This window comes from Gymnogyps californianus, chromosome Z (genome assembly GCF_018139145.2).
Source record: "Gymnogyps californianus isolate 813 chromosome Z, ASM1813914v2, whole genome shotgun sequence".
NCBI lineage: Eukaryota > Metazoa > Chordata > Aves > Accipitriformes > Cathartidae > Gymnogyps > Gymnogyps californianus.
In genome coordinates, this window is record NC_059500.1 from 59,383,801 (window position 1) to 59,402,717 (window position 18,917).

Sequence of the window (18,917 nt, forward strand, 5' to 3'; positions counted from 1 at the left end):
GATTGTCATATTATAAACAACAGCAGTAGTTTTTTACTGTCATTAAGCAAATACCTGCACTGAAATTCACAAAATCTGAGTTTATTAGGTTAGCATTTTAAAGGGTCTTATCCGATCCATACAAACTATTCGTACATCCTTGTAAGATGGTTCTGTGGTGGATGCACTTGTAAATTCCTGTCTTTAACTCTGCATGAAAGTGTTCTAAAACAAAATCTGCATGTAAATTCTCCCATTTGATAAGTGCATGGCAAAATATAACTGTTGTTAGCCATGAGTCGTATTTTTACTCACTGATATCTCAAAGTGGGTTCTAGTGACTTAGCAGTTTTACGTATGGATGAAACTTTATGGTTTGGTTTTTTTTAACTGAGCACTGAAGTAAAGAATCTAGTAGGTCTGGGGTTTTTATTTTTTTATTTTAATGTTAATATAGTGCTGGACTTTCTTTTCTGGTCCTGCCATGTCTTCTGCTGAGCTGAAATTAGCATAACAATCAGAATTTTGGTTGCAGCAGAGACTGTACACAAAATTAACATGAAGTGACAACAGCTTTTAAAATTGACAGTGTATTGAAGAAAGCCCTATCCCTCTCCCCAAGTAGTCTAGTAGCAGAAGCAGGAGGAAGTTACAGTCTTGCTGAAAGTAGTTGATGAAGTTGAAATGAGAAGGTTTGGTGGTGCTGCGGGGTAGACACCTGACAGTCATGCCAGCTGTGTCTGCCTGTTTCAGCCAGCAGTAATGCATCTCTCTCTTGGTGTATTATAAAAATATCCTAGTTGGTATGCCAGTGAAATAAGGAACAAGAGGCCTTTGCTGCTTCTTCATCCCAACATTCTGCAAAGATTTATAATCGTAACTCTTTCCTTCTTGGCAAGAGATGAGAAGGCAGCATTCACGAGATGAGCTCAATGTTATACTGAATGCTTCACTCAGGAGGCTAAAAATCATGAGTGTTGATAAAACTATTAGTAATGACCTCCTTTTCAGGCCTGCAATGCTCTGAAGGATAGCCTTGAAGTTACCCTCCCTCCGCTGCCTCAGAGCAGAAGCAGTGACTGGGAGGTCAAAAACCTCCTAAGAGGATTTTTGGTGTTCTGTTTTCCGATTCCCCTTTCATGAAATTAATAGTCGGTTGTGGCAGAAGAGTCTGTATATCCTGAACTTTGTAGTGAAGACTTACTGCACATCGTGAGTCCCTTGTGTTAGTTAAGAGACCCAAAGACGTGCGTGGACATTGTGATCAAGTTAGTCTACAGACACAAGTGTACATTTACAGTTGCATTTGTTTTTTAATGCTCTCAGCTTACCTGAATACCAGGCTGTGCTTCATTGGTATTGATTGCTGTTCTTCATATATACTTTAAAGCCCTACAGTGCTTTGCTGTTTAGTGCTTTTCGTCTGACCTTTTGATTTTTGATAGTCCTCTGAAAGGACTACAGCATTCTTCTACATTAAATCTTGCAACTCAGTGGGAGGGTTGTTGTTGAACAAAACAAAATGTTAATCAAATACAAACTATTGATTTGACTTTTTCATTGTTGACATTTTCAAAACAGAGAAGAGAGATGAAGTGGTATATTATGACACTTACGAAAGTATGGAAGCAATGCTTGAAAAAGAGGATGTGGTAACATCTATACATTTGCAAAAAGAGGAGCTGCAAAAGTTACAACAAAAAATCCGCCAGCTGGAAGCAAGGCGTGGACGTATTTCAGCCAAGAAAGCCTACCTCAGAAATAAGAAGGTATTATTAAATTGCAAATTTCTAGCATAATTAGCAAATTTAATAAAACTTCAAAAGATTTCATTTCAGATACAACTTCCAAGTCTCCCAGAATTTTCGTGGATTATATATACTACTTACTAAAAGTTGGTTTACAGAGTACCAAATAGAATAGCATGTATTATTAAATTGATACATTTAAGATTCAGTTTACCTTCTAGCTTTAAAGGAATCTTCAATTACTTTGAAGTCAACAAATAAACTTGTTTCTATTAACTAACCAGAATAATTTCATGTGAAAAGTACATGCTAGAATGCATGTTTTTACAGAGAGTACTTTCATATATTTTTTTCAGAAGAGAATTTTCAAAGGTGTTTTCTCACTAATAAGTTCTATTTTCATTCTCTTACCTCATCCTTTTAAACGTATGTCATGTGTCATTGATACTCTGTATTCAGCAGATATGTATGAAATCCAGTATATATTCTTAATTTGTAAAACTAGGTGTGCTATTTACGGCCACTTTCCTTTTTCATGCATTACATGATTGGGATGTTGTGCAGAAAATTGTTTTAATATAGCTAATGTTTTGAAATTGTGTATCAAGTGTATGTAAATATGTTCATTCCTTTTTTCCAGAATGACTTGTTTATTGTTCCCTAGCAGTTTGTGGGTACATCAATATACATTATTAACGAGCAAGATAGCTTCATGAGTAGAATAGATCGAAGTTTTGAGGGAGCATTGTAATACTTTTGTCATAAAATAGGTTTCCACCCCATATTATATACTATAAGGCTATGCAAAAGTCTCAGTTGAGACCTCATTATAGATTGGGATCAGAGGTTGGTGTGTTTGTATGTTCCCAGTCATGTCCCTTCGTGTGGGAGATGATCCCTTTATATAAACAGTTCTAGTAGATTGAGGGTAAAGCCTTCAGGTCTTGCCTCCCGTTCATAGCTAGTGTATCTATTTCTGTACCCGAATCTGAAGCATAACAGAGCAAACAAAACAGTAGTTGATACATTTTATATTTTGGATTTTTTATATTTCTTCAGTTGGTGTCCTGTCTCTAATTAACACAATATGGAGAAGACTGCAAATAAATTATTATAAAAGTAATTTCTCTTGTTAGCCAGTTGTGGGAAATAGTTTGCTGAGAGTCATTGAGTTTGTGTTACATGAGTTTGTAAAAAGTATCAAGAATCTGGGCTTTTTAGTACTTTGAGGAATAGATCCTATCTGTCATGTTATGCTAATTAACATAGGCTACATTATAATAGTGATGTTATTTTCTCCTAAATATGAAAAGACACTGCTGGCATCTTACAGAGTAGACGAACCTATTTAAAAGCGACAGCCTGGCTGCTCTTCCTTACTTAGCTTACGGGAGTTAACAAATCGAGAAGCCACCCTGAAGCAGGAGTAGAGATTTTTTAGCCTGCCTTCTTATCTGTATAATGCACTAGTCACCTTCAGTTGGCTCATTTGTTTCAAGGTTATGCTATGATAAAATACCTTGTTTAAGCTGAAGCAATTAGTTCTAGGCTGTAACGCTAGTTGCAGCATGCCTATTTGCGCACTGAGACATGATGCAGAGTTGTATATGGTAGTATCGCTGGATCTGCATGTGGGAATAATATGTCTGCTCAACATTGTGCTGGAAGAACGTGGCTATACTGCTTTCAGCACCTGAGGTCATGTATCCATGTGGAACTTCACTGGGGGACATCACAGCCTGGACATCACAGCCCTCTCAGAACTAGTTCCAGCTCTCTACTGATTTCATTGCCCAGCATAGCATTATCTGCAATTGAGTGCTGCAGTGAGATATGTAGCTTTCAGCTTCTAAAGAAATCACAGACTAGAATAATGTGTATTTGAACTTGCAGGGGGAAAGCAAAGATTTTTGTTAGAGCAAAAAGAATAGGCAGAATCCATTGTGCGCCATTTTGCGGCACTCATTGTGCAGAAAAGAACATAGCCATTTTGATGGATATTTATGATAGAGGTATTTACTGTAGCTGCTCTTATTACTGCTGAATAATGCAGAGCCCTACTAAGCTTACTAGTAATTACCTGAAAATCAAGACTCTTGTAGCTTTGATTCAAACATAAACAAGCTTTGTATCTTGAGTGACCATTCTAGTGATATTGCAAAACATTGTTAATGAACATTATTTGTAGTGCCTGATGTGGGTAGTTGTACTTTCCAAAATTGGGAGGAAAAAAGGGTTCTTGCTCTGGAGAGTTTGCAGTTTAAGCATGCAGAACAAAGATACAGGTGGGATGCAAAAGCAGACTCTAGATAGTGAGAATGAGCACAGTGATAACTGAATGCTAAGTGGAGAAAACAATGAGTTTTTGAGGGTGCATTTGGAAAGCACATACTATGTGGTAAATCTCTTTCTCCAAGTCTATCTGTCTCTCTCAATTAAGAAACATTTATTGTTGAACTGAGAGTCTACTTAATGCTTTCCAGATTGTGTTTCTGACCATGCTTGTTTCAGCAAAGTATCTTAAAACAGACCTGAAAACAAGTGTTCTGTTTTGGATTGGGTTTGTGAGGTTTTGGTGGTTTTTCTTCTTTTTCCTCTTTTATTTCTTTTACCATGTCAGTTTTGTAGTTGAAAACAAAAAGAAAGCTCTTCATTAAGTGGTGTATATCAGAGTCTTGTGATATATTTAGAAATTACAGTCCTTGTTCATTATTAGGTTTTTGGCAACTGAAGATTCCCTTAGGAGAAAGCCTCCTTTCTGGCAGATATCATGATTAAGAAAACAATAGGAAATGATTCTCTATCATCAGTTTTTATTTTTCGGAGGAGGTCATTTCATCATCCGTGTATTTGAAAATCTGTTGAGGAGATAACGCAGTGAAAGGGAATCAATTGCTCTGTGTAGAATAAGACTATATGTAATATAAATATAGACTTCTGTGACTATAGTCTCTATTAGTTTTGTTTTTCAGAAATTCCTTCCCTGTTTTTGCAGTTGATGCTTTTATTTTTTAATGTTGTCAAATAATTGTACCAAACCTTTATTTAGAAACTTTTGCTAAATGTTTGTTAGAAGCTTCATTCAGTTGTGATTCTGAATAACAGCCAGCGTTTTTTTTAAATTGATGGTTTTACAGAGGTTGATGTTCTTTCACTGTACTACCATGAGTATAAACTCTTTATTCTCGTATTTTTTTATACAAACCTATTTGCATTTGTTAAGCAGTCATTTCCTGATGTTCCTTTGTGTTGATGACAGTGAGTTAGTTATTAAAAACTAAGATTTTAATAGTGGTCTCACTATTTTTCTTATTTCTTGAAAGCTAGTTATGGATCTTTCATGCACGATATCAGTATTGTTATCCCAGTCTACCCCCTGCTGGCTGCACAGTAGTATTAATCAGGTTATCATGTGGAACAAGAAGCTGTTTTATTAGAGAGCTAGATTTATAGCAAAGAGTGAAGGTAAAAAAGATGGTATAGAAGGCGTCTAGAAAAGTATCTTTGTAAAAATAGAGTTGTGGAGAAATTGAATTATTTTACATCCAGGAAGAGTATTCCTTATCATGAGCCGACTGGGAGAAGCAACTGATTGGTGAAGCTGTTTGGGGTATGTTCATAATACGTGCCCTGATTTAGGAAGCTTCCTCACATGCTGTTGTGTCCATTTAATAGGACACCTTTACTACTTTGCAAGCCCACAGTTTAAAGCATAGCCCATGCCAAAACAGGTGTTATGTAGATGCAGTGACAGCTGGCATAGGGTTACTTGGTATGCTTTCATATTATTATTACAACAACATAAGGGCATAACTACACAGAATGCTTATAGTAAAATACGGTTTCCACACATGAGCTTACTAAATGAGAAGCTAACCTTTTAATTGGGATGCTTTTCAATTGAAAGCAAGGCTTACTGGAACTAGTTAAATATAATACTAATGCAGATCTCTTTTACATATATTACATGTTACTAGTCTTAAACATGGTAGCTTATCCAGTGATGAGGGTTGAAATAGTTCCTCAGCTCTCCCTTTTTGTCTCTTTAATAGAAGTACAATTTGATACTGTGAAATCAGTCAGGTGATTAAAAGAGAAATGAACATTACTTCTTGATGCTCTCTCAATTCCATACAGTTGGTCAGAATCTTTCTTGAAGTGTGGCTCTCACTGGACATAATGCTCCTGCTTTCCCACAGCTGAGAAGGAAGGATTACTTCACATGTGCAGCAGGCTGTATTCCCACTCATACATTCAGTTATGATGTTTTCTTTTTTTGCCAGAGTTTGTTGGTTTATGTTCAACTTGTCATCTGCCATAATCATCCAGATCATTTTCTTTAATGCTGCCACCTGGCTGGTTTTTTTCTTCATCCTTTGTTTGCAGTCACTTAATCTTGTCTACAAGTAGAACCCTGCATTTGTCCCTATGAAATTGCAACCTTTTTTTTTTTAAAAAAAGACCATTTCTGTACTTAGTTAAGATGATTCAGATTTCTGATCCTCTGCTGCAACATCTTTTCAGCCCCTCCTAGTCTTTTTTATTATTTCAAGTCATAGAGATCTGATTACATTAAAGTAGGTTGTTTATTAGTACAAAGTCAGCACCAAATATGTTTTGGTCTGGTTTATCTTCTTTACATGCTTAAAATATCTTTCATTATTGCTCTCAATCAGAAAGATTTAAATACTGATGCTAAAGAGAAAATATTTCATAAAAGTGTGCCCGCCAAGTATTTATGAGACATGTCAAAAAACCCAACCCAACCCAAACCTATGTTTTCTTATTATTTTATAATACTTTTTTATATCTTGTAACATGCATTCCTTGTTATTTTAGAAGACTTTTAATTGAACTTAACACATAAATGGAGAATAAACTATAAAGGTAAATCAGTAGTAGTATTACAAAAAGTCTTTCAGATTCTCTAATAATATTCTGAAGCTATTGCTGTGGCTTTGAAATGCAGAAATGAGGTAGTTTGTACTTTAGCAGTTACAAATTAAATGGATTAACTTTTCCAGCTGTATTAATTAAACTCTTTTCATCAGGGAAAAAAACTCCACAAACAAACACAAAATCCAGCAGTGTTTAGCTATATATTTACACTTCTGATGAAGCTGGGACAGTATTTCCACAGAAGCTTATGCTCTTGTCGGTTACCTGTATACTGTAGCAACATTGATGGTCTTACTGTTTAGAAACATTTAAGACAGCATGGTATTTCTGTCCTATACAGGAACACTGACTACCTTTTTTATGGGATCACAGTATGTCCGTAGTCAGCTTGTAGGAGAACGTAGCTTTTTCTGCATTTCCTAGTGTCCAAAATTGTGGGCTTTTTTTACCCCTCCCACCTTGTTTTTGGGTCCTTCTGCCACTACTGTAGTATCTTGCTTGATGGCTGATAGCTCCATCCGCTGCCCCAAGCAGTACTTTCAATGGCAAAGCTCCTGTCTGGCTCCACCCAGCAAGTCAAGCTGACTGATGCCTGGGAGGCCCATCGCTTTGGTGTTCTAGCTGCAGTCACACTGCAGACTGCTTCCTAACACTGCCCCTCTTACACAGCCATGAGATCTGTTTCTAACTACACATCCGACTTTGTTCTAGTTCTGTGTGGTGCTTGTACCAGGCCTAATTTCATTGTTCATACTGTCCGATTTCCTGGCCCTCAGTATTGTCCTATGAACTTGTCTGTCTTGTCGCTATGCTAAATTCCTGCACATGCCTTTTCTTTATAATTGATACTTAATTCAGTTCTTTTTATATTATCTACCTGAAGTTTGAGTGTCATCCTGTTTCTTGTCATCTATTGTTACATGGCCTGTTTGGTTTTTTTTTAACCTGTTCTTATTTGCAGGCAATATAATAAATGCTTGTTTTTAAACGAGACATTACGGATGTGAACTTGGTATAATAAGTGAACCTGCTTGTGCATGCGTAAAATTGTAACAACTATATTAATCTTTGTGCTTGCAGATTGTACATGCAGAAGATGAACTGACACTTGTAAATGGGAAGCTGTCTAGTTGCATAAACAGAAATAGATAGTATGTTTGAGAGTTAGTTATTATCCATATATACAAATACATGGAGTTACACAAGAGTTTTATGACATATTTGACAAATCGGTCTTTGTTTCCACTTTTGTACTGTTATTGTAGAACAGGCTTTTCAAGCAGCTGTTACTTGTATATATTCTTTTGACAGTTAAAAGTAATAGGTTTGGGTTTGTCTGGCTTGGTTTAGTTTTCATTGTATGGTTTTATTCTAAGTTAAATTAGCTTGGTTAAATTAGCTTGTGTGAGACGGTCTTTGTAATTTTTATTTTTCTAATTCTTAGTGCTATTTGCTAAATATGACATTATATCCTGTAAATAGGTATTTGAAATTCATATTTTATAGATAACATTTTATGTCTCTACAGGAGATCTGTATTGCAAAGCATAATGAAAAGATCCAGCAGCATCACCAGACTGAGGAGGAATACAAAATGCACCATACTGTTCAGCTAGTAAGTTTGAGGTTTCTGCTGTTGAGTTTAGCCTTTAGTTAATAGCTTGCATTCCTCATCATACATTAATTATGAGAGTATTCAGAGTGATAGCTGTTTTAAAAAGATGGTGTGTATCCCTGACCTTTGCACCATGGATTTCTGTATCATATTGTGCTGGTAAGGGGGAGTATATAGCTGTGTTAGGATGACATTGAACCCAAGCAAATAAAACAGTTCTTTAATGCTAGGTTCACAGTCTAAGTGATTACTGTGAGGGTTAGGCTGCACGCAGTTTGTTATCACATGCGCATAGATGATTCCAGACATCTCCGAGTACAGCATCAGATATGCTGAGATGAGTAAGGAAAACATACACATTTATTCTTGAATCTTAATAAGCTTGTTCATTATTTTTCTGATTTCTACAAAAGAAATCACTTGAATTGTGTTGTATAAAGATGTAGTTCCAGCTGTATGCTCCACAATTCTCTGCACAGTCTCATCACAGAGAATAGGCTAGCTAGTCTAACTCTGGTGCTGAACATAATAGACTTTATCTTAAAGAATATTCGAATTCTGCGCTAGGTCTTGGGAGCTGATACAGTATCAATATTTAATAAAGATCACTGACAAAGATGCATTGAAATCCAAGTCTCTTGAATTCAGGCTTCAATTACATTAGTGAAAGTGATTCTATTTCATCCTTATACATTTTTAACATTGACACATTTGTCCAGGAAGTTAGCTGCATAATTTATTTTATGAAAAAGCTACTTATAAAAGACAGTATATATTGGCATACTCTTTCAGGAACTTAGAAAAAAATCTTTTTTTTCCAGATCTTACAATAAGGCAGAGGAATTTGCTGTGTGGATTGTAGTCCATTTATCACTCTTAAAAATAAGACTTGACAAAGCTGAAGGACTTTCTTGTCTCTCAAATACTATGGGGCTTTTTCATTAATTATTTCATGGAGTTGCCTGCTTGCATTATACAAAGAACCTTATGCTAATTTTTTTTGTCTTTTTTCTGTTAATAATGTGACTGAAAATTTCTACTGTTATTGTAAAATAGGTTTTCAGCCACTGGTTTACATGAAGAATTTTGAAAAAATAACATCAAGGGTGTCTAAATGTGAAACCAAATAAGAATTGCAATTTCATTATTCTTATTTAAAAACAAAACAAAACAACCCAAAACAAAACAAAAAAACCCCTTGAGTTTGAGACTGCTTCAGGAAAAGTTTGATCTGATTGCATATGTAACATGCAGCAGTGGTGGTAGAGCTATCCTTTCTCCTTGCTATAATCTTTTCTTTATACTTCTGTTTTAACTTCTTTGCCCCATTGCTCTGTTATTGTCTTTTCACCACGTGCTTCTCTTCCTCTTCACCTTGTCCTGTTGCCTGTCCTTACTATTTTTCAGACATGTTCTCCTCTTCCTCTCCCTAATGCACCTGTACTTACTTCCTTCCAAATCATAGGAGTTGGCTCTTTATGGAGGACACCAGGCCACTAGCTGACTTCTGAAAATGGCAGGCAGGCAGACACTGCTTTTGTGTTGACTGAATGACAATAGAAGTTCACAAAAGTGGTCAGAATTTTTAATTATGATGATGAAGATGAGCTTTTAAAAGTAACACTAAATGCTGTGAGTCATTTAAGAATTAAAGCTGCTGTTTCTGCTCAGGGTTTTTTCTTTATAGTCACCTATTCTGTCACTTTTCCTGGTAACTTCTGAACTTGCATACAATGACTTTTGCCATCTGATAACTAGCATCCACTTTCAATAAATTTGACTGAAGAGTAGTGTTTTGTTTCAAAGATGTAGTAACTTTGCTGAAGTTTTGTGAAAATGGATGACTAGTTAAAGGAGGTGGATCCAAATGTGTGTTCTCACTGAGGTAAGATCCCCAAACATAAAAAAATACAACTCTCTTAGCTGCAAGGAAGAGCTTCAAACCTTTATTGAAGTAAGATTACAGAAAATCAAGCTGGATTAAATAATGACAATTTAAGTTAATTAAAAACAAAACTTTCATTTACTGTTGTAAATTATAATGAAAATGTTTACTTAATTTGCTCAGTATTGGATTCAAAACTTTGTGGCACTGAGTTGTGATTTCTTGCACTGTGAAAATACTAATGTGACTTGTTTTAAATGGGCAACCTTGCAATTTGGACTTTCATTTTGTTCTTGGAATGAGAGAAAATGGAAACTCGTTTGCTGTCTGGCTAGTTTATACCATTTTTAATTTAAGGGGGCTTTTTTCAGTATAAAATTCTCTCATGTCTCTAGTTATTTCTGATCTTTCAAGGTAACAAGTCTTCAAGTGTTCCAATTCCAGATTGAAATCTTTCTTTAGTGAGCTTTGCATTTCTTCAAGATTATAAAACATGAAATGCGTAATATTTTTTAAGGGGAAGACAAAGGCCAAGTTTTGAAGTTCAGAAATGTGTTTATTTGAGAAGTAGATTGTTAGGTAATTCTTAACAATTAGTAGAAGAGTTATTTTAATTCAGTTTTTTTAATGATGCTAAACATAGCATTGGATGTAATATTTACGTGTTTTCCTTATATTTTCTCAGAAGCGAGATCAGTTACAAGATGAAGAGGAAAGAAAGAGCTCCTGGGTTAGTCAGGAACGACAGAAAACACTGGACAGACTTCGCACATTTAAACAGGTAACTGAAGAAGGGTTGTTTTTTTCCACCGGTTTCTTTTGCGAAAGAAATTTTCACTCATTCCAGGACTATACTATGCTATTAGCTATTCTCTTTCCTTGTGCAGTTAACTGTTCTTTGGAAAATTTACAACAAATTATGGCATTGGTGGGAACAAATTCCTCTGGCTGTTGCGTTCCCAGTGCCATAATAAGCTTCTGTTCACTCTTAAATCTACACTTTGTGACAAGACACTTAGCAAATGTTCCTAAAAGAAGTATAATCTAAATGGTATTTCCCACAAAGAGCGTTACCATCTGACATACCCCCACTACCACTGATTGCTAGGACACGTGCCAGTACCTGCCCCTTCCAGTGTAAGTATCAGAAAATGGATAGAAGATGGAATGAAGGGGAGAGAATAAGGAAAAGGGTGACAGTGCAAGAAAACAGAGACTGTATTAATTGGCGAAGACTTTTTTGGTTTTGCTGGGTACAGTAAAAAATATAGGTATGAGAAGTTTCTTTACTGGAAAGCTGTCTTGCTCAGCAGTACACTCTTCATATCCTTATTGTTTGCAAGGGTTTTGAATTGCATAGCTTCTGTAAATTAAAGCAAATTTACTTATTTTAACCAGCAACTGTTAATGAACTGACTTTATGTATGAGCATGTTTATATTGTTATGATCTCTCTTGCTTTAGGCCTACCACAATTGTGTAAAATGTATTAGACCTGTCTTTCAGAAGCAGTTTAAAATTTTGCATAAAAATGGCTACGGATGAAACTAATATGAAAAGACAGATATTGAGGCAGCAAATTTAAGAACTAAATTATAAATACATTGGAAAGTCCCAAAATGTTTGGTGTTTTCAAGAGATACTTTTTTAAGCAGTATGATTCACACCTAAGGCCAGTGTGTTAGGTCAGGGAGGACTTTGTTGCAGAGGGAGCCATTGACCAGTTTTAGAAAAGGAAAGCAAGAGGCAATTTTGAATTTTAGTTTCCAGAAAAAACAGTTTTGAATGTACAGTCTAGTTCTCAGTAAAATCCTAAATCTAACCCATGTATATCCCTGACTAGACCAATCACATGTAAATTGTGGCTTAACCAAGAATAAAAATTAAGAAAATCGATCATTTTTGCATAAAGGTGAGGATCCTGTTTGCTTTGTTTTTACGTCCAGAGCAAAATGAATGAAAATAGTAGATGAATTTTACTTGTCAAAGGCAAACTCTAATGACAGGTACTTAGAATCTAGAATAGCGCGTTGCATGTATTTATCTAATTGTCAATAACTTAATCACTTTAGCGGTACCCTGGGCAAGTAATACTTAAATCAACCAGACTACGGCTGGCTCATGCGAGAAGAAAATGTGCAGCCAGCTCAGTGTCCTGTGTCGATCAGCCTCAATCTTTGCCAGCAACCATACAAATCCAAGAGAAAAGTGAAGAGGTGGAATTGGAAAATGCAGTTCAGCCTTTGCAAGTGCAGGAATCCACAAGCTTAGAACAACTGCAGGATCTCTCGTTACCTCCCAATGGTGTTACCTCTGAACTGCCTCATGTTACTACTTCTTCACTCACCAGTAATGAGCTTCAACCAGAGACTGTTACTGTAGTACCGCTTCCACCCCCTTTGCCTCCACCACCTCCACCTCCGCCTCCACCTTTGCCCTCCAAGGAAGATGCCACCAAATCCGTAGAGAAAAGCGACAGCTTTGTTAAACATCAGAGTGAGGAGAAGGGAGTCCAGCACTCTTCTGGTGTCCCACCAGCACATCTGTTTGACAGCAGTCAGCTAGTCAGTGCCAAGAAGAAGCTTAAGAAGACTGGTGATCTAGAGGGTTTACAGAGGAGGAGAGGTAATGTTTTCATTTCTGTGTGTTTAACTGTAATGCACATCAGTTCCTCTTTTGAATTGCTCAATAGAGAAGTGTATGCTGCAATTCATTTATAATTATTAATGGGAAAGTTGTTAAATCCTTTTCAGTTGACAAATGTTGGCACCTCAAACAAATGTTAGGACCTTTATGACAGCGTGCGGTATACTTGTTCAGTTAGACAGAAAACACTTGTGAAGCTGACTCTACGATATACCGCGTTAGACTAGCTAGAAAATGGAGCTAAACGTTGTCTAAAAGAATCTTTTCCTATCTAGTTTACAGCCAGCACTGCAAATATTATATGCTTCACCTGAGAGTGCAGTGGTTTTTTAATAACAGAATTTTACATAATTTATGACCTAGTAAAATGAATACTCATCTTGGGACATAGGAAACCTTGAGAATGCTTTCTTCAAGGTTTCTTCAAATTTTTGTACAAAAATCCACAAATCCTCAACTACACTTGAGAGCTGAGTAAGTATATATGTTTAACTACAGTTGGAAATTAAATCTGTAATCATTCAGCAAAGCATGTTAATAAATACTTAAAAGATCAAAAACTTCTTTGGAAACTGAGGAGAATTAATAGAGCACAGAGCTGAGCTGGGAGATCTGTTACAACTTGTTGATTCTGTGCTACTTGTTTTTAACTCTTTATCCTTTATCCGATATGTAAAATGGGGAGAATGGCAGCTGTGTTTGACGAAAATAATCCTGGTGTTTTGGTGAAACATCCTATATTGGAGCAAAGTTTTTATTTGAAAATCAGAGATGGTATTTTCAAAAGTGCTCAGCTGAACTATTTTACTGGAAATCACTGAGAGAAAGTACCTCGAATGGGCCTTGATTCACACTGCTGTAATATGGCTGTAATAACATTTTATTAAAAATTCTGTCTGGCTCTGTCAGTTACAGCTACAGAAAACATCCCTCCATTCACATTTTCCCTCATCCAGATAAAATCAAAATTAGAACTGTCTTCATCAATCAGACAGAAACAAGAGTGTTTCCTTTAGAATTGTCCTTAAATGACTGAAAACCCTTTAAGCAACTGCAGTTATAGAATTCTTAAGCTCTTATGAATCTTGCAGGCCGCAGGTACAGTGTCTTAAGTTCATTATCAATTTTGATGCTGCTATGCTCCATTTTTCTTTTTCTGTAGTCCTATTATTTAGTTTTCTGATACCCATTTTATCTTGCAATTTTATATAAAGCACATATTGTGTGTGCAATTTGATATAAATCATAAAATGACAAATATAAAATCAAATTATATCCTCCCTCTTAAGAGTATTGTTAATGTCTGCAGCAGCGCTCTACCTGCTGCTCTGTATTCCCTGAGATGTTCCAAGTCTCTAAGTGGCTTCAGAAATTTGCCTGTGTATGACAAATGAGTGTTTTACAATCCTTCCTTCCTCCTTCAAATGTGCAGTCCTTTATTCTTCTTTTATTTCTCTCTTTTCCTCATGTCTATTCCAACTGTCTGGGCGATGAGTCTGATGGACAAAGCCCACTCATAAATGCAAAACAGGTTTTAAAAATGTATTCTACAGTATACAAAAAAACTGGAGATGGATATTAATCTATTGATTGATGTGTTGCACGTTGTATGTGCTAGTATACGTGAGCTATTTCAAACTGTTGTACTTCATTATAATGCATTCTCTGGGATAGAGATCTTACCTACTTGTAGCTCTTCAAGGAACCAACGCCTGATATTTATTTCTGCAGAGAAGTAGTTTTAAATTGGTGATAACGGAAGGATTTGTGATAAAGTATTAACTCTTACTTACCTGTTTTCATTAATTATAAAGGAAGGGAATTTACATAGGCACGCCGTGACTAGGTGCTAATACATACATGAATCCAGAGAAGCAGGAAAATGCATGCTGTTGCAGTTGACTATACTGCTGCTTCCCTCACTGGCATGTAGTAATGGTCATACAGTAGGTAAAGTCAGCCAGAAGATACAAGTGCTGAGAATGGATTGCACAGTCCAGTACTTAAGATACATACTCATTACCTGAGTTTCAAAGTCAAGAAAGATAATGTAATAAACACTTTCATTGTGTTGGATTCATTGCAGCCATTTTGATTTTCCTGACTGCAAACAGGAAAGCCATCTTGTTCAAAAAGTTTTACTACCTGCCTGATAGGAGGTTAAGTGGTTTCAGAAATTCTAATTGTCGGTATAAACCAGTTTTGACCTGGTAATAGGTAAGATGAATTTGGAGGCTAAAACAATAGTGGAACTACCATTATACTTATGGTATGGGACTATCACATTAATAGTATGCGGCTACTTTTTGGTCTGTAGGAAATATAAATGAAGACCGATAAAATTTAGTAAAAATAATACTGAAGGTCTTTTGATTTATTGCAGTGAGTTCCCCGATGGATGAAGTGTTGGCTTCCTTGAAACGTGGCAGCTTTCACTTAAGAAAAGTTGAGCAGAGAAGTCTCCCTCCTTTTCCTGATGAAGATGATAGCAATAACATCTTGGCACAGATCAGGAAAGGGGTGAAACTGAAGAAAGTGCAGAAAGATGTTTTGAGAGAATCCTTTACAATTCTGCCTGATACTGACCCTCTGACAAGGAGCATCCATGAAGCATTGCGACGAATTAAGGAAGCATCACCTGAATCAGAGGATGAAGAGGAGAGTTTGCCTTGCACAGACTGGGAAAATTAACCTGTAATTAACCTACATTTTAAAAAAAATATTTCTTCAACACTTTTTGTATAACAATAGCGGCTAAGCCTCAGGTTGTGCGTTCTAGGAGATTTAGTATGAATGTGACTAAACTGTCTGACGTCCAACGTGGTAAAACCTGCACATATGAATTTAGTATCACTGACTTTTCAAAGAATTTAAGGTTTATAGTAAGGAAAACTTTTTTTAGGCAACATCTTAGCCTTTTATTGTTTGAATACTTTTGCTGAATACTGACAGGACTGCTCCTATGAAAAGCTCTATTTTATTTAGTAAATTTGAAGGGACTGTTTGCAGCTTACCAAAAAGCTTTAAAAAGCTTTTAAGTAGGAAAGCAGCACAATCACTCTTGGACACACGTTGTACTTATTTTGTAATTACTTCTGGCCTTGTAAAAATTTAGCATGTTTATCACCTCAGATTGAATAGCTTCAAGTGAAGGACGGTTAGATTTGACTGCTGAACACACTGAAATCTTATTGGTTACCCTGTGTGACTGACTCTTTGGTAGCTTGGTTTCAATCTGTAAACTTTCTGACTTAATTGAATTTCCAGACTATAAACAGTAAATACACAAATATACTTCTGCTACTCTTATGAATCCCATGAACTTGCATTATACTAAGCTGCAGTGCCTGAAAGTACAGATATTAGACTTTGGCAGATGAAGTTAATGATTTCAGAACAAACCAGAAATCGGCAAGAGATTAGTTTTCAAAATTATGGCTGCATCAGTAGCACAAAGAGATTCTTGATGACAACAACAGCATACAGCACTATTCTTCTGTGGTGGTTCTTTTCTGCTACTGCATGTGGATGAACTTAAGTCTCAATGAAAGTTCCCACTAAATTTAAACTTTGGAGAAAAGAGAGGTATGACAATCTGTAAAGAATTTAAAAATCTGTTTAGAAATACTTTAGAAAGAGTATGAAAGATACTTATTTATAATCCTTGCAACAGAGCTAGCAGTAGGAAAAAGATAACCTTTTTGGATGTTTACAATCAGGCATTTTACCCTGGTCAGTTATTACCATAGCTGGAGAGTGACTATTGATAAAGTGCTACAGCTGTTTAAAAAGTGATGGTGACTTAGCACATCATCTGCTGAATGTTGTTGTGATTATGAAATACTATGTCTCAAACTGTTCCATTGGTATGCTATTTTCAAATAATAATACTTAAAATTTTTAAAAAGGAAAAATAAATGTTGCCTTTATTTCCTCATGAACTAGCCATTGGCCACACTAATGATTAATACTGTTTAATTATGGCATGCTCCTTCTGTTCCATACCAAATGTACTGTTAGTTTTGGAGCTGAAAATCCAGGAGTGGAGGTGTACTCAACTCTTGATGAAACTGAAAGTGAAAATAATTTTGCTTGGATGTAACTTTTTTCTATACTTGCATACTGAAAACGCCCACTACCACAGCCCTTCAGAAATCAAGTGACAGCTATAAGAAAAGACATGCCTTGGAACTGAGTTGGCTTTCTCAGTGCAATTATTCTCTTTTCATTTCCTAGATAACTGAGCAAATTTAAACTTTGTGATTTGACTTTATGATTTTAGTAAATCTAAGTTATTCTTTGGGATCTTGTTTGCATTTTTTAGCAAGAATACTTTTTAATACTATGGGTCATTTTTTAAAAAAAGAAGGAATTTTACAACAGTGACTTTGAATTTTCTTAATCTAGTTGGTAGACCTCCTAAACATTTTCCATTGGAACTGTATCCTTTTAGAAGTCTTATGTGTACATTGCCATACAATATAAATACACGTTTTCCTCTGCTATCTTTTGCAGCCCCATAGAAGCAGTTCAGAGTGCAGGCTGAAAATCACTGCCATGCAGTACCTGTAGTGCACTGGTTGTTGTCTCCTTTTTGCCAGTCTACAGTTATGGCATCTTCCCCTTTTAAGGATGCACTCCTGTCAAATGCTGAGGTCCTGTGAAATCACTTGGACCTAAAGCTGGATGCAGCGTCAGAGTTCTGAGTGTGTGCTCCTTGCAGTTCTTCACACATCTGGGACCTGCGTTTTCTTACCAATGTCATATTTTATTATGAAAACAATCCTGTTTTCATGAGAGGAGACTATTTAACAGATAGTACAGATTCGATTGAAAAATGGTTGTACAAAATAGCTAACAGCTCAGAAAGGAACAATGGGCCCCTGCTATGGAAGTGTGTGAAATAATCTGGGAGAACAGAGATTGAGACAAAACCCTTGTGAAATTCAGCTGAATAAATACTTTTCACATAGATGAGTGTGCTTGCTTGAACATACAGACTGGTTACCCAGAATTTATTACACAAGAGTAAAATCTAATGAAAGTCTGTTGTGGAAATTGCAGAATAGAATTTTTTACTATAAGGTTATCCATTTAATACTATGCTTTAGGATTGACCTACTGATTTTTAAATGTAAGCTCTGCACGTACAAAAAACAGTTGCATAGAGATTTTAGGTTGAAAACAGTTATACAAAAGTATATTGGCACATATGTTACGAACTATGCTTAATACACGTACATCCTTATAGGCTAAATGTAATGCAATTATTTGCCTTAGGAATGAAGGCTAAATCTGAGACAATGATGTACGTTCATCAAGTGCCAAAAAATGTCTTAATGTATGTGCAAGGACTATTAAGAATGCCCACTGAAGTGGTTTAATTAATTATTGAAGTCTGAAGACAAACTAATAGTAACTGATTCCTGCAGGAGATCTAGTCATCTCTTGTATTACCTGCTTTATGAGTTAACTTCTACATAAACTTATGACTAACTTTTCTAAGAGCAGTTCCTTCCTTATGGACACTCTGAACCATGTACAAAAATGATGAGGCATTCTATGTATTGGAAGTACAGCTGAACAAGCAGTATAAAGATGCGGTAGCTTCTGTATGAAAAATCAGAAAATTACTGGTTATCAAAAGTATCCCAAGCCCGTCTCTGTGTGTGTACAAAATGGTACGCATAAATCACTATACTACATTAGGAGTACTATAAGTAATGCAAAACCTGGGTTCCTGGGAGTGACGGACAAAGTAACGGATAAGAAGCGAGTTTTTGCTCTCCATGATCTCCTAATCCAGTATTTTGGGCCTCTTCAAACTCTAATCTGTGTTCACTGCCAATAATACCAGAAGGCAAAAAAAGACCTGGTCATATTCTGTGTGTCCTGGCTCCAGAGTTAGTGTGTCATTACCCTGGGAGCAAAGAGAATCGAGGCTTTTGAAGACATTGCTCAGTATTGCATGTTGGAATTGCCTGATACGTTGATCAGGGAGTATTTGTACAGCCGTTTAGCTTTTCAGATGTTCCTTTTTCTTTTTTCCCAAACAGGTGATTCACAGCCACTGACGTGAGAAAAGAAACCTCAGTTGAAGATTACTTTTCCTCTTCATTTCTGAAAATTCAGAGCCAGCAGTTATG

The 18,917-nt window shown here is 36.1% G+C and overlaps 1 protein-coding gene across 2 annotated transcripts in view; it reads left to right on the plus strand.

Annotated features, from left to right (window-relative positions):
- JMY (junction mediating and regulatory protein, p53 cofactor) overlaps positions 1–18,917 on the plus strand; it is a 67,867-nt gene extending 48,950 nt beyond the window's left edge. Inside the window, exons 6-11 of one of the 2 annotated variants that reach the window (XM_050913124.1) lie at positions 1,561–1,748; positions 8,155–8,241; positions 10,812–10,907; positions 12,198–12,750; positions 15,155–15,465; positions 18,828–18,917. In XM_050913124.1, coding sequence (XP_050769081.1) covers positions 1,561–1,748; positions 8,155–8,241; positions 10,812–10,907; positions 12,198–12,750; positions 15,155–15,462 — 1,232 coding nt within the window. In that variant the 3' untranslated portion in view covers positions 15,463–15,465; positions 18,828–18,917. Of the gene's footprint in view, positions 1–1,560; positions 1,749–8,154; positions 8,242–10,811; positions 10,908–12,197; positions 12,751–15,154; positions 16,132–18,827 lie in introns of those variants that run through there. The other variant, XM_050913123.1, reaches the window with a different exon arrangement.